Below are 15,950 nucleotides of genomic sequence, written 5' to 3'. Positions count from 1 at the left end.
ATGAAATTAAGAATTGATAATAACAAAATAAAGTGCACTGGAAAAATCTCTGACCAAAGATTTTAAGTAATTATTTAAAAAGGCAATTTAAACTATTTTTGAATAGTTACACTTGTTTTGTTGTATAGTTATATATCAATTAAGTCCATTGATGAATATAACATACTCTTATTGGCAAAGTTTTATAACTTAAATTTATCTGTTCATTCTAAGTGGTGACTTTACTTAACAATCATTTCCTTGTTTTATAGGTAATCCAGAACGTGGATACACAGCAAACAATCGAGTGTATCCCCAGTTTTATCATGATGAAGAGATCACTGTAATGGACTGTCACGAGAGACTATCGGGGTACCAATATATTCTAGTTTCCAATATAGAAGATATTCTACTTCCTCGACAGCATTTAACTGTTAAAGATCTTCTTAAGGTGAGTGTGCGCAATAATAACAAGTTTAAAGGGACAGATTCGCCATTTTAGAATTTGGGTTTTGAAGATATGTAAATAGTCTCCAGAACTACTAGAAATGTACGATAATCGCATAATTCCTTCAAAAATATCCCAAACTAGTTATTTCACTAACTCAAGAAATGACAAGTCTAACAACTTCTCTATATAACTTTCGTCTGATTTCGCCAGCCAATCACATTTCTTCCTTCTCCAACGTTGGGATTTTGTGACGCGAACAAAAAATATATCCTGAGGAGCATTAGTCTTGTTTATCAAGTTCACTGATGTAAAAATACAAAAATTAAAATAACTGATTTTTCTTTCAGAATTTATCTGAATCGCACCCACAGGCTGGTGGGTTCTATTTCCAAGTCCAATATCATGTAGAAGAATGGGGAAATGATCTTGAAGTTCCTGACAGTTATTTTCAGCAATATCTGAAATCAACGAAACCAACATCACAATTTTTGAAATATATTTATATACCTAGTAGATCTCAGTCACCACCTGATGACAGATTCAAAAATATTTCACCTTTCCATGAGTAAGTCTTCTATGATATCATAACTATTTTCTGTTTTCATTACGCTGGTACCTTCATCATCTGATAAACAAGAATAGTTATTGACAGAGTCGTGGGTGGCCAAGATATCTCAGTTCTGAACAGGGTAAAGTATCAAAGAGATTTCGTTTCAAAGAAGGCAAGATATCGCGATTTTCGAGTAAAAACATGATTTTTAAAGCAGTTTCTGGGAACAGTTTAATACCCAAACTGCCACTTCCGATCTTAATTTTAAACCAACTTGTTTTGAAGTTTTGAGAGCGACCTTGACAGTGGAAACTGGATTTGGGAATTTTCATTTCATCAATTTACCCAAGTAAAGTAGTTGTAGTGGTAACACATCGCATAATGGATCAAAAACTTTGCTACAGGAAGTAGTGGAAACGAAATCCCTCTTGGGGGTTTTCAATTTTTTCTGTACTCGGAATAAATTTCATAGAGATCACAAATTATATACATTTTATTTATCTTATAGGCAGTATGTAGAACCATCACTAGCTACCATACATCACTATGGAAAGTGCCCAGAAGGTTTGAAAGATTGTTTTCCAGAAACAATGGCGGACAAAACAGTGACTAAATATCAAAAAATGTTGTTAAACAATACTCGGACAGTTTTATAAAAGCTTGATATCCGACCTTAAAGTGCCGTGAAAGGAGGTATTCGTCTATTTCTATTGCTGCTTTTTGAATTTAGAAACACCTGTAATTAATACCACCCTCCATTGAAGTTTGTGCGAAAATAAACAATTTTATTTAACAGTTCAAATGTTATTAATATCATAACCTTGAACGAATATCCGGTTAGTAAATTTGAATATCCCGATATCATGAAGATGGTAATATAGAACGGATATCCGAAAAGTAATTTTGAACATCCGGGTATCATTAACATGATCTTGAACGGATATCCGATTAGTTAAATTTTTTAATCCCTAAAAAATCGAGATGTAACCTTGAGCGGACATCCGGTTAGTAAATTTGAATATCCCGATATCATGAAGATGGTAACATTGAACGGATATGCGGTCAGTAAATTCACTATCTGAATACAATGAAGATTGTCACGGATTTGTGCACTTAATGACACAGGCAGTAATGGGAGCCCTATCAGCTGGTAAAGAAATATTAAGACGACTATAATTAACAGCAACTTTAAATAAAATCAAAAATTTATTTTGTATCCAGTTCAAAGGCTTTTAAAGGGTTTGATTCGGTCTGATAAATTAAGATATAACTTTTTTTTGCCACAACATGTGTCCTCGACTATTGTCGGTGATGACCAGACTTTCACCAAATGTTCTACACAGATAACCTTGAATAGTATACTGTATACAACCAGTATCTTGTAGACACTTTAGAGCACACTGAAATCGTCTTAAAGTGTTGATGGTTGTTGTTTTCCTGATGGAATTCAGTACAACTGCAGTATAGGACACCAGCATAAACTTATCTAGACTACGGCCCACAGCTGAAGTGTAAAATGGATGTATAAACTGGAGTTATGTCCCTTTACAACACATTTATTGCGGATACGGACCACAGCTGAAGTTTTAAATGGAAGTATAAAATGGAGTTGTATCCCTTCACAACAATGTTATTGGAGATACGGACCACAGCTGAAGTTTAAATTGGAAGTACAAAATGGAGTTATGTCCCTTTAGCTGAAATAAAATAATTATATCAGCACGAGTCCTATCCGTTGATCAAGAATCATAGTTGATAATGAGAAAAAATACGTGTACAACCTTCGCAACATCGTATTGGCGTTTTTCAGGTACATGCCACGAAATCAGACGGACGGGCCAAAACTATGCAGCCTAATGAGTAATCATATGCATAGGAGACAACAGAAATAGACTAGGCTAATCCTTTAGAAATTCTGACACACTGAACTCATAAAGACGAACAAAAGCAGTGGGCAATGGGGGGATCTTTGACAAATAGCATCACATTGATCTGATATACCTATAAATCTCCACTTACCAGCAGTTTCTGTAGATTTCGGCATACAAATAAATTCTCTCTGGCTAGCGGAACTAATGTGAAACCCTTCACCTCCACCGTGATGGTAGTGAACCCTGGCATATCGGCCACTATTTGTCCACCAGTGGTAAGGTGGTGTAAGGTGTTCTCCTGTTACCCATCTATAGTAATCGCCATATTGTGTTCCGTATTCTATTAAACCCAGCCAGATGTCGCCATATCTTAAAGAAAATAAACAGTAAATAATTGAAGGGGAATAAATGACATACAGTTTGAAGTCCCCTCACTTATGAAGGCAGGAACTATACGCATTGTTTGTTTTTAATTCGAACGACAAGCCATGTCGACCGCATGGCTGACAAGGGTTGCAAGAAAGTTATCACCCCGATCACTTCCAAAATATCGAATTTAGTTTAATTACGCTAGATAGCTAAATAGCTATATTACTTTCTTTAGAATTCCCCCAACAAACTGTATTCCGTCAACCTTTGGCGATTTCTAAAATTCCAAGATGATAATATACTCACATTCCAGCATTGGTAATAACATTATTCAACCACTTTGTATCGAGATTAGTAATGGCTACCGGAAGTCGTCTGCCTTCAGATTGACAGTTAAGAACTGCTGTGTAGAAATCAACACTAATGCTACCGACAGAATAACCTAAGAGATACGAAACAAAACCAATTTATACCAGATATGTTTCGTTCCATGTTTAGTTGGAGGGGCGGGGCGTACTTACTAAAACGACCAAAAACGATCAGGAAACGATCAATGAAAACGTGAAACGACCAGATTAGGCTAAGCTGTTATTTGGGTTTAATAAATAAAAAGAGCTTTCTACCATCTGATCCAACACAAAGATAATATCTACTGTCTGTACAGGGTAGAGTATACCAGAGTCTAGAAGATACATTCATCACACCACAATCAGCTACAGTATAGTTCCTAGGTTCTCCTGTTCCCCATCTCAACTCTGTTAGAACTCGTCCATTTAACCACTGATAGTTACCAGTCGTTGTGTTTTTTTCTAATGCCAACCATGAATCATCCCTTTAGAAGAAGAAAAAAACACATTACACGTCTTTTGTGTGCAATATTAAAGTAAAACTCAAAAGAACATTATGACATGTTAAAGATTCGTCCCGAACGCTCACCGCTGCCACTATAAACAATTATGAGCATCGTGTAGACAATTTTCAAAGACTTCTGAACACATCAACTTTCCTAGGACATTTCTCTGTAATTAGGAGCATCCATTTTGGATTTTAGAAATGGCTGACCGCCTTATCTTGATCATTTAAGCAATACTTACACTGAGTAAGCATTTAAATACTGCTTAACATCTAGATACTGCCGATATGTTGACAATGTTAATAATTCTAAACCTTGATTATTACAATCTTCTACAGCTTCATTAAAACTCTTTCTGTTGCTTTCACCTGAGCCTAAATGAAGAAAGTTATTTTCTGATATATATACATGTATCAACCCGAAATTATTCTATTCTATTCTATTCTATTCTATTCTATTCTATTCTATTCTATTCTATTCTATTCTATTCTATTCTATTCTATTCTATTCTATTCTATTAATAGATTCTGTTATATTCCATTCCGTTCCGTTCTATTCTATTCTATTCTATTCTATTCTCTATTCTATTCTATTCTATTTCTATTCTATATTTACCCGCTTGAAGATATCCAGGAAATACAACCATAAATATCACAATCTCAAACTTCATGTTAGAATCTGTCTGTGAGCTACAGTTAATATCTGCTGTCGAGTTGGTTAAATCTTTCCTCTTTCTGTGGGTATATTGGTAGATAATGAATTATTTTTCCCTTCGAGTTAATGTAGATATCAAAATATGTATGTATTAAACAAACCAATCATTGCGATATGGAAATTATTTTCTTTATGAAGGTATACAGTCTTCAAAGGTTCTTATCAGTGACTGTGCTAATGAGTGTACATTGTGCCTCCTCCTCCTTTCCCCTCCTCTCCTAGAAAAATGGTTTATACCCCCAATTGTAGCCTCACTTTACTATTAAAAATTAAAAAAAAAATTATATCTTTTTGTCCCACATATTTGTCGGAACCAAATCAGTTCTATTTTTCTCGTGGAAATCCCCTCTTAGACTCTCCATGGAAGACTTGCACGCACCTATACATTCCACAGAGATGTCGCATTTTCAATCTGAGTTGTCCCCGTATTAAGGCTGACGCCGCCACTTATCTGGGGTTTTCTTGCAATGCTTTATCAAATATAGAGGCGACTGACTTTCTTTTGTTATCATACATGACAAGATTTCCTCTGAGGGAATTGATAAATTTGTATTTTTACATGAATAATTTCCCCCATTGCTCACTGTACGAAGTCCTCATTCTCTTCGAACCCAGTGAGAAGTCGAAAAGATGGTAGTAAAACTTTCGTGTATATTCATTTCCAATCTTGGTTAAAGGGAATGTCTAGAGGTTGTCTAAACTTTTTTATGTGTATTGGGGACACTGATAGATTCAATTTGCCCCATTCAAATTTTCAATCAGACGTCTATGGTTCTTGTGATTCCACTAAAACTAACGCGTTTTATGACGTCACTAGAGGGGAGCTACCGGAAGCTGCTATTGATATCTATGCAGTTTAGAAAACCCTTTTACAATGCCTTTCAGCACATTTCATACTGGCATTTGGTTCTATAATAATTTCCCAGGGTGTGAGGGGGAGAGGGATGAAAAATTGCTGAAAAGGGAAATATGGATCGAAAAGTCTACTTCTTTAAACAAGAAGATTTCGAGGGCCATATCACTTAAATATATTACAAATTTCCCACAGAATAAGATAACATGTAGAATAGGTTTCCACTGGTACCATGTTGATATCATGGAATTCTGAAATCGAAAATTTCATTGTATTTAAAATCGTGCGCTTCCGTTTCGTTCTTTGACTGTTATTTTTTCTGTTTCCATTTGGACTGAATAAAGTTTTAAGTAAATATTATTTCACAATTAAAACTACAAATTTTTTTAAAATCGATTTCAACTAAAATTGGTACACGTATTTTTTAAAACAAACCTACATTAGATTCGACCAAACATTTATAGGTTGAAACGAACCTAACTTGTGATCAAAACGGACACAACATTGGTCGTAACCTACACGAGTCTAATTAAAATTGGAGAAAACTTTCGTTGCTTTCTTTTTATTGGCCTTTATTTCTAATGTAGCCACTTCAGTTAGGGCCTAAAGACTGGCCTCTTAAACATTCAGCAAAGTCAACCTTTTGATCTTACTCTGCTTAACCAATCAAATTTCCACCCTTTCGTAAGCTGACATGAGAGCGTAGAGGAATTTGATTGATCAAAGCAGATGTCGTCAGATTAGGTCAAAAGGTTATTTTGTCGAATGTTTAAGAAGCCAGTCTTTAGACCCTAACTGAAGTGGCTGTAAAATTAAAAGGCTGTAAATTCGGAACGAAAGTTTGGTATACTTTGTAATTATTAATGATAATAGTCTTATATGTTTAAAGTAAATATTATTTCTCTATTTAAATTACAAAAGGTTTGAAATCGATTGGATATAAATAAATATTTCTCCTAAAACTAAAATAATGTACACTTCTTTTTAAATCCATGTCAAAATCGACCAGACATGTATTGGTTGAAACGAAGCTAGCTTGTAAAGGACCCAACGATATTTTGAATGTAAGTAGTAATAGTAATGGATAGTACTATATTTGGGTTGAATTGAAACATACACACATACCAAGGGTATACGCCCTTTTGGGGGGTGGGGGGGTCGAAATATATTCTCATGACAGTCCTATATTATCACAATATTGATATTGAAGTTAGTTAATTAATTGTTTTTTTATACAAGTAAATATCTTGATGCCCTGTCGTGCTCCAACAATCTTAAACAGTTTAAATTTCATTAGTTCTGAGTTACGATATAATTTTTCTCTGCCATAACATGTGTCCTCGACTATAGTCGGTGATGACCAGACTTTCACCAAATGTCCTACACAGATAACCTTGAATAGTATACTGTATACAATCAGTATCTTGTAAACACTCTAGAGCACACTGAAATCTTCTTACAGAGTTGATAGTTGTGGCTCTTCGTGGGGGATCTGATACTATCGCATTGTTGGACGCCAACACAAACTTATCTGGACTACGGACCACAGCTGGAGCTAAAGATGTATAAAATAAAGTATAAACTGGAGTTATCTCCCTTTACCAACAAATTTATATATACTACGGACCACAGTTGAAGTGAAAAATTAATGAAAAGTATGAAGTTATTTCCCTTTATCTATAAAACTGTTTAGGTAAGCATTTCTGAGAGAGTCCTGAGTTACTGGCGGGGATGATGAAAGGGTCGTGGAAAACTACTTTCTCATCAAATAAAACGAGATCAAGGAAAGTTATATTTGGATAGAGGCTTCTGGTGTCAGACATTTCAGACCTTTCTTTGAAAGTTTCTCGTCACTTCCTGTGCTATTTTTTTTTAAATTATTAATAGTGCAACGGAGCAGTTTCATATAATCCTTCAGATAAAGGTCAAGTTGCACATTTCGGCTCAATTGATTTTGGGTGAAAAATTGAAACCTAGACATTATGTAACTTGCGTTACCTTTAATTACTATAGGAACTATAGTTTTTGGTTGGCAAACATATCCTGGTACTTGCCATGTACTACTGTGAAACCCCTTTAAACTGCCGCTGTGATGGTAGTGAACACTGGGATATCGGGTGCTAACTGCCCATGTGAAAGGTGGTGTAAGGTGTTCTCCTGTTACCCAGTTATAGTAATCACCAGGTTGTGTTCCAGATCTGATTAAACCCAGCCAGATATCGCTCGATCTTAAAGAAAATAAGAAGTACGTATTCCTGTAATAATAGATTTGTAAGTGCCGCGGCCGTGACTCACTACAAGTCATTATAGTAACTATGAGGCGCATCTTCACAATGACCAGCTATTACGAACTCCGTTTTATACCTTGACTCCAAAAGTCACGATTGTGGTATCATGGAATGCAGCGATTTGTATAGATTACAACTATACTCACATCGATGTAACGTCAATGATTTCATTCAACCTGTTTGTGTCGAGATTTGTGATGGCTACTGGAAGTCGTGTGCCTTCAGATTGACAGTTAATACCTGCTGTATAGAAATCAACACTAGCGCTACCTATATAATAACCTGAAATAAAAGCAGACAACTGATAGGGTAGGACAGGATAAGATACTTACTGTAGATCTAAGTTGTAACTATGTAATGGCTACCGGAAGTCGTCTGCCTTTAGATTGACAGTTGGAAACCACGATGACACAGTGAGTTGGACGCTTGCTCGCTTACCTGGAGTTCAGGGCTCAATCCCGGCATAGATTGAAATAATACCTTCGGGCTTTAGACCCCTTTCCCCCTGCCGGTTATGCAGGGGGGGGGGGGGGGGGGGGGGAAGCGTCTAGTCGTTCGGATGAGATGTCAAACTGAGGTCCCATGTGTTACAGGCTGTGCATGTTAAAGATCCCTAGACAGTTCGAAATCGAAAAACTGGCAAAACTTCCCTCATTGCACATTGCATGACGTTGTCCGTTTTCATTTACCCATAAGGTGCAGAAAGGTAGGACGTAAAACTCCATTCATTTCAGTTTTAGATTGACAGTTGATAACTGTCAGTGACACTATAGACAGGTTTCGGCTTTATAGAATAGTATCAGCTTAAAATTATGCATTAATCAATGCTTATTGATGTTCTATTTCTAATATATAGCTTTTTCTAGTTAGCTGGTTCGGACATGTTGAGCTGCCAAGCTGAAAAGAGAACCACCATTAGCCGTTTTCAATGAAAATAACCTACCAGTCCAAGTATCATCAAACGGATGAATGTTGGGTGGCTAAATTCTAGATTTTAATTCGACTTCCCACTTACTTCTATCTGATCCAACACATAGATAATATCTAGTAGAGTATACCAGAGTCTAGAAGATACATTCATCACACCACAATCAGCTACAGTATAGTTACTCGGTTCTCCTGTTTCCCATCTCAACTCTGTTAAAACTTGTCCATTTAACCACTGATAGTTGCCAGTCGTTGTGTTTTTTTCTAATGCCAACCACGAATATAAACTTAATAAAATAAGAATGTTTAAAGTACATTAGAGTGGTGAGTTGGGGGGGGGGGGGGGAGGGTGGGCGAGGCGGGAGGGGGGCTTCAATTACATTCCACCTATCCATGGGATCGGGATTCGGTTCACTCTTAAGTCAACAAAAGCGTATAAGATTTAACATTGAAACATCAGGCGGATGGTTTAAAAGCTAATTTGTTTTATTATTATTATTATTTGCGTTCTCAATTGTAATCTGACGAGATTTATACCAAGGTCGCGTACTGGTGATGTTTCATCAAGTTATTTATAGCAGACACTGCCCCGCCTATCAGAATCACTTTTACATGCGAATAACAACAGTCTCATAACACTCTATATTAGGTTTCGCTATACCACAATTCATAGTCGATATTGAGACAAGCTTTGATTGGTTAAAAAGTGTAAGCAGACAAGGCCGTAGTACAAAGCTTGTTAGATTACAATGGACACGAAAAATATCAGAAAATAAGAAAAGATTTTTTTGCTCTTACGTTATATTGGTGTTGAAATACTTCTGAGCTTCTCGATACTGACGATATGTTGACAATGTTAATAATTCTAAACTTCGATTATTACAATCTTCTACAGAGTCATTAAAACTCACTGATGAGTTTATAAACACAAAATTACTTTCTGGAAAATATATACATGTATATACAAAATATGTGCTTACATCAGACAAACTTTGTAGTATGTGTTCGGTGTCCCTTAGAAGGCACTAGTCATTGGGTGGTAGGAGGTGGGGGTCCAAGGAGGGGGTCTCTCCACGAGAAATGTGGGAAGTCGGATGATTAATCTGATTAAAGTCAAAGTGACGTATTTTTGTCTTTTTTTATGCTGCGAGGGTGGGACAGGTCCCAGAAAGTACCGCCTAAATACGCTACTACTTGTTGGCATATATATCAATTCAGTAAACTCCTCGTCATCTCCAAACCTTGCCTGACAACTGTGATGATGCTTTTTATAGATGCATTAATGGTTCAGCTTTGTAAAGATACCAAAAGTTGTGACAAATTTGGTTTTTGTCAAAGTGAAAATTCTTAAAAACTAGCAACCGAAAAAATGGATCGGGTTAAACTCCCATGAAAATTTACATAAGATGTCTTGCCCTAGACACAGTAATGATATCACATCTGTATATCACGTCTGAGGATTTTGGTGTGACGATATCACATCTGTACATCACGTCTGAGGATTTTGGTGTGACGATATCACGTCCGTATATCACGTCTGAGGAACTTTGGTGTGAGATATCACATCCGTATATCACGTCTGAGGATTTTGGTGTGACGATATCCCGTCCGTATATCACGTCTGGGGATTTTGGTGTGACGATATCACGTCCGTATATCACATCCGAGGAACTAGGTGTGACGATATCACATCCGTATATCACGTTTGAGGAACTTTGGTGTGACCAGTGTCGTTGTGCTAGGTGTCGCCATGCATCAAGTCGAAATCACGCTCCGGTGATGTTGCGTCAGCTGAATGTAATCTATTTTAACAATTGCTTTATGGTGGATAAGGTTTGTAATAAAGAGTAGATATTTACCTGTGGCTACAAGCTTACTTAAAAATATTTCAGACAACAAACACAAAACAATTAAAACTTTACTCCTCATTTTACAGATACAGGTTGCAGTACTCCGACGCTGTTACGACAGAATTAAACAAGTATTCAGTTCGACAGCATTATTTGTAATAAGAAAGTGCAAGATCGATATTTTCGTTAACTTGTTAAAGAGAGCGGTTTGCAATTTTCGGAGTTTATTTTTGATCTTGAATATAATATGTAAATAGTCATCAGACGTACTAAAACTGTACAAAAATCACATAATTCTTTCAAAAATACGTCAAACTAGAAATTTTCCGTTTTTTCTATATAGTTCTTTTCAATATAATGCAGTGTCGAGAAAAGACTAGTCGTCATTTTAATTTTCAAATTCGGATAATACTGAACACCCATGAATCTGAAGGCTCAAATTTCGACGTTGTGCTGTAAACATTGTTACTGATTAGCACAGCTAAAACATTTCCCGTCTCGGAGACAAAGATATGATTGGTCAAACGGGTGGCGAAACTGTCCCTTTAACCTATCAGCATCAGTGTTTATTTGTTTAAAAATTGCTCTGAAATCAACGGGTGTATGCCTGGTGTTAAATCGGCAAAGCCTTTCTGAATGTTTTATTGTTTTCTTCCACACTCGTACTTGATCAATGATGATGCTTTAATCGACCAAATTCATTAAATAATTCTCAATAATACAATATATTCTTTAAACCATAGAACTTTACTTCTATAGTTCCTTGATTAAACCAATACAATTCCATTATTTGAAATTTTAATTTCACGTTTCAAGAGCTTCCACCTGTATATACCCAATCAAAACTAATATTTACACAGCCTAAGATAACACAATTACACGTAAAAACACTCCTTATCCATGTACAAAACACATCTTTTTAATTTGATAACATAGTCGAATTTACTGGAATTTGCAATAGCAAAATATTAACTGTTAAAATGGAAATATAGAAATACCACTGTTAAAATAGTTCTCAATACATCAATTGTAGAGTGATATAGAAATACTACTGTTAAAATAGTGCTCAATACATCAATTGTAGAGTGATATAGAAATACCACTGTTAAAATAGTTCTCAATACATCAATTGTAGAGCTATATAGAAATACTACTGTTAAAGTAGTACTCAATACATCAATTGTAGAGCGATATAGAAATACTACTGTTAAAATAGTACTCAATACATCAATTGTAGAGCGATATAGAAATACTACTGTTAAAATAGTACTCAATACATCAATTGTAGAGTGATATAGAAATATATAGAAATACTACTGTTAAAATAGTACTCAATACATCAATTGTAGAGCGATATAGAAATACTACTGTTAAAATAGTACTCAATACATCAATTGTAGAGCGATATAGAAATACTACTGTTAAAATAGTACTCAATACATCAATTGTAGAGTGATATAGAAATACTACTGTTAAAATAGTGTTCAATACATCAATTGTAGAGTGATATAGAAATACTACTGTTAAAATAGTGCTCAATACATCAATTGTAGAGCGATATAGAAATACTACTGTTAAAATACTACTCAATACATCAATTGTAGAGTGATATAGAAATACTACTGTTAAAATAGTGCTTAATATATCAATTGTAGAGCGATATAGAAATACTACTGTTAAAATAGTGCTCAAGATATCAATTGTAGAGTGATATAGAAATACCACTGTTAAAATACTGCTCAATACATCAATTGTAGAGCGATATAGAAATACCACTGTTAAAATAGTGCTCAATACATCAATTGTAGAGTGATATAGAAATACCACTGTTAAAATATTGCTTACAACATTTGCAGAACGATATGGAAATATCAAACTGAACCTGAAACATGTTGTTACTTATAGTGTTACGCTAAGACGATAAGAGAACTGACTTCTTTCAGCCTGTGCCCCTACTGAAGTTTGACAAAAATTACTTGTTCTCGTGTCTGCAATTCTGCAAGCTCAGGTCGTCTGTTTAGGGGCATTTGTAAATCCGATTGCCTGTGTGCTGAACGCAGTGGTGATGACGTAATAGTCCCAAAAACTATTCTAGTTAATATAAGTTATACAGTTATTGTTCCAGCAGTAAATTACGATATAATTTTTCTCTGCCATAACATGTGTCCTCGACTATAGTCGGTGATGACAAGACTTTCACCAAATGTCCTACACAGATAACCTTGAATAGTATACTGTATACAACCAGTATCTTGTAGACACTCTAGAGCACACTGAAATCTTCTTACAGAGTTGATAGTTGTAGTTTTTCTGATGGAACCCAATACAATTGCATTGTTGGACACGAACACAAACTTATCTAGACTACGGACCACAGCTGAAATATAAAATGGAAGTATAAACTTGAGTTATATTATCTCAGTGGACCAGTATTTTTTATTCATCCCTAGATACACAAATATCCATTCGGATTCCCAAGCAGTTTGCTTAAAGCTAAATCTACTTAAAGCGCTAATGGAACTTTTACGAAAGATCGTTTGACAAATATCTTGACCAGACAGCACAAAGAAACTGGTACACTGATTTGAATCCCCTCCGTAATATATTTGGTTCCGCAGTCAGTGCTTTCGAGAGTCGGCCAAGTTCCCCTCCCCACTTCTCATATATTACCTGTGGCTTCAGGAGATTGACAAACATATTTCTGTTTGTTCAACGCAGAACATTGAAACCCTTTGTTGACACCTGAGTGACGATATTGGACTGTGGGAAATCTGTTGGAGTCTGCCCAAGTGAAAGGTGGTGTAAGGTGTTCTCCTGTTACCCATTTATAGTAATCACCAGGTTGTGTTCCAGATTCCATCAAGCCCAACCAGATATCTTTCGTCCTGAAAATAGCCACACTAACGTGTCTCAGATGGTCAATACCCTGTTGGTGTATAAATAATCCAACACCTATATCCTTGGCCATTCTTCCTGCCATACCATCGTTTCCACTCGTTTGTAAAGAATTCCCTTCCAGTAGGGTAAACTAAACTCACGGCATTATAAGGCTGGGATAGAAAATTATCAGAAAACAAAAAAGAAACGAAATTTAAATCTTATTTTAGCTAGATTGATAGATTTACTTACAAGGAGTTCGTTTGAATGAAAGTATTTAACCAGTTTTTATCGAGATTAGTAATGGCTACCGGAAGTCGTCTGCCTTCAGATTGGCAGCTGAGAACTGCTGTGTAGAAATTAACTTTGATACTGCTTATAGAAGATGCTGTAAAGGGATTTAAAAGGGATTGTAAGAAATAACCAACTGTAAAGTACGTCCACTGCAAGGGAATGGGAAGCTAACATATATTCAGAAGAATGCTTCTGATAGCTCAGCTTGAGCTCCTCCGGCATATATTATCATCTGGTTGTATCTCATGATGTTGACCTATATAGTAATGGCGGCGCCAATCTCCCGAGACTGGGAGTGCAAATAGGGGGAAGGCTCATTGGGAGGGGGGGGGGGGGGGTGTGTGACTGTCGAGGCTGAATTCAAAATGCCAACGCAGTGGAGGCATAGTCTTAAGCCTCTCATGTAACGTCCGAAATGGTTCCCCTAAGAAAATTTTCGAAAAATTGAATAGCCATTTTGACACATATTTTGGTACAAAAAATCACATCTTATTTACGTTTAAAATACCGTGGGGTGCAATTGTAGTTGCAAACCATTTTTGCTGAGGGAGGGGGGGGGGACAAATCCCCCGGTAGACTGTCACCGCCACTGATTGCCATCCCTATAAATGCTTACATCCATCTGATCCGACACAAATGTAATGTCTTTTGTTGGTACATAGAGTTGAGTGCCATTCCTTGGAGTACACGTCGATGGCACCACAATCAGTTCCAGTGTAGTCCACAGGTTCTCCTGATTCCCATTTCAACTCTGTTAAAACTTGTCCATTTAACCACTGATAGTTGCCCGTTGTTGTGTTTTCTTCCAACGCCAACCATGAAACACCCCTTGAAAAGAATCAAACCTTTTCACCTCTTTGTTGGAGGTATAAGTGGATGTAATGAGATGGGAGGGGATGGGAGGCAAGGGAAGGCAAGGGAAGGCAAGGGGAGAGAAAATAATAGAAGGGAATGCATGCCTATGTCATAGGCATGGACATAGATCGATAGATGGATCTACCGATAGATGGAACGAATGGCCAATGGATGAATAGAGAGAAGGGTCGATCTATCGATAGATGGAAAGACAGGTGGATGGATCTATGAATAGATCAGTCAATAATCAAAACTCACGGTGAATTGGTTTGGAAATATTCCTGAGCATCTAGGTACTGACGATAGGTTGACATTGTTAATAATTCTAAACCTCGATTATCACATTCTTCTACAGCATCGCTAAACTTCTCAGCGCTGTTAAATTTGAGATAAGTCCATCCTGAAAGAATAGTTAGGAATTAGGCATAACGGTTAACCAGTAGCTCCTGTTTACATGATCATCTGTTCGCCACATTCGAGAAGGTTACGAAACCTAAACACAAACACAATTTTAAATTTTGAATCCCTTGCCGGTTTCCTCTCGTTTCGGCTATTGCAACTGTTCCTCTCCCCTTTCGCATTCCGCAATATTTTGTCATTCCTTTCCTTTTATTTTTTCACATTTTTCCTTTTCATCTTTAATTACCCTCTCACCCTTTTCTTCTATTGCATTCCCCCTGGACCATTTTAATATTTTATTTCTTTCCCCCTTTCTCTTTCTTTTCCCTCATTCTACCCCTTTCCTTGATACATTTTATCATACAAACCTGTTGGAAGAAATCCCGATGATAAACATAAAAATATCACCATATAAATCTTCATTGCAGAAGTCTAATTCGAACCCTTTTTCCTTATTGTCGATGCTGTCGAAGGAAGGTTATTTTCCCTTGGTAAAAATGTACACTAGCTACAGCGCCTTGACTATACTTCATTTTAATCCGCTGTTAACGACGGTGTGGAACTCTCAAAAAATGTATTTTTAGATTAAGTTTCAGACATTAAGGGATATAAACCTTTAAATTTTTTGTCCCAATCTGAAATGACCATAGTAATTCTCATTGGATATTTTCCATATATAATAAGTCAACAATTTTGAGATCGTAAATTCGTAAAGTAATGTCTAACATCGTGAAACTCGCGCCAATTCTTAAGCTTATCACAAGTATGCTTTTGAACTTGTAAAAAAAAATATCAGATGCGGGGGGGGGGGGGGGGGGAT

At 36.3% G+C, this 15,950-nt stretch overlaps 3 protein-coding genes across 3 annotated transcripts in view; 1 reads left to right on the top strand and 2 right to left on the bottom strand.

Annotated features, from left to right (window-relative positions):
* LOTGIDRAFT_169341 (hypothetical protein) overlaps nucleotides 1-1,636 on the top strand; it is a gene marked incomplete at both ends in the record, with an annotated part of 2,476 nt that extends 840 nt beyond the window's left edge. Inside the window, 3 exons of the mRNA XM_009067677.1 lie at nucleotides 252-430; nucleotides 778-995; nucleotides 1,489-1,636. Of these exons, the coding sequence (XP_009065925.1) occupies nucleotides 252-430; nucleotides 778-995; nucleotides 1,489-1,636 (545 nt within the window). The remainder of the gene's footprint in view (nucleotides 1-251; nucleotides 431-777; nucleotides 996-1,488) is intronic.
* A 603-nt stretch (nucleotides 1,637-2,239) lies between these two features.
* On the bottom strand, nucleotides 2,240-4,743 carry LOTGIDRAFT_169340 (hypothetical protein; the record flags this gene model as incomplete). The annotated part of the gene is made up of 6 exons (XM_009067676.1): nucleotides 2,240-2,484; nucleotides 3,000-3,220; nucleotides 3,527-3,662; nucleotides 3,844-4,052; nucleotides 4,315-4,447; nucleotides 4,689-4,743. 6 exons carry the CDS (start codon nucleotides 4,741-4,743, stop codon nucleotides 2,240-2,242), a joined length of 999 nt encoding a protein of 332 aa, XP_009065924.1.
* Nucleotides 4,744-6,944: 2,201 nt separating this feature from the next.
* On the bottom strand, nucleotides 6,945-15,553 carry LOTGIDRAFT_169339 (hypothetical protein; the record flags this gene model as incomplete). The annotated part of the gene is made up of 11 exons (XM_009067675.1): nucleotides 6,945-7,195; nucleotides 7,639-7,868; nucleotides 8,075-8,210; nucleotides 8,944-8,992; nucleotides 9,767-9,795; nucleotides 12,927-13,082; nucleotides 13,376-13,590; nucleotides 13,835-13,970; nucleotides 14,493-14,704; nucleotides 14,990-15,131; nucleotides 15,499-15,553. The coding sequence occupies 11 exons, from the start codon at nucleotides 15,551-15,553 to the stop codon at nucleotides 6,945-6,947; spliced, it is 1,611 nt and encodes a 536-aa protein (XP_009065923.1).
* Between the last annotated feature and the right edge of the window lie 397 nt (nucleotides 15,554-15,950).

The sequence above is a fragment of the Lottia gigantea genome (genome assembly GCF_000327385.1).
Source record: "Lottia gigantea unplaced genomic scaffold LOTGIsca_85, whole genome shotgun sequence".
NCBI classification, from domain to species: Eukaryota; Metazoa; Mollusca; class Gastropoda; family Lottiidae; genus Lottia; species Lottia gigantea.
Note: the sequence above shows the minus strand (reverse complement) of the source record. Positions and strands in the feature narration are given on the sequence as shown.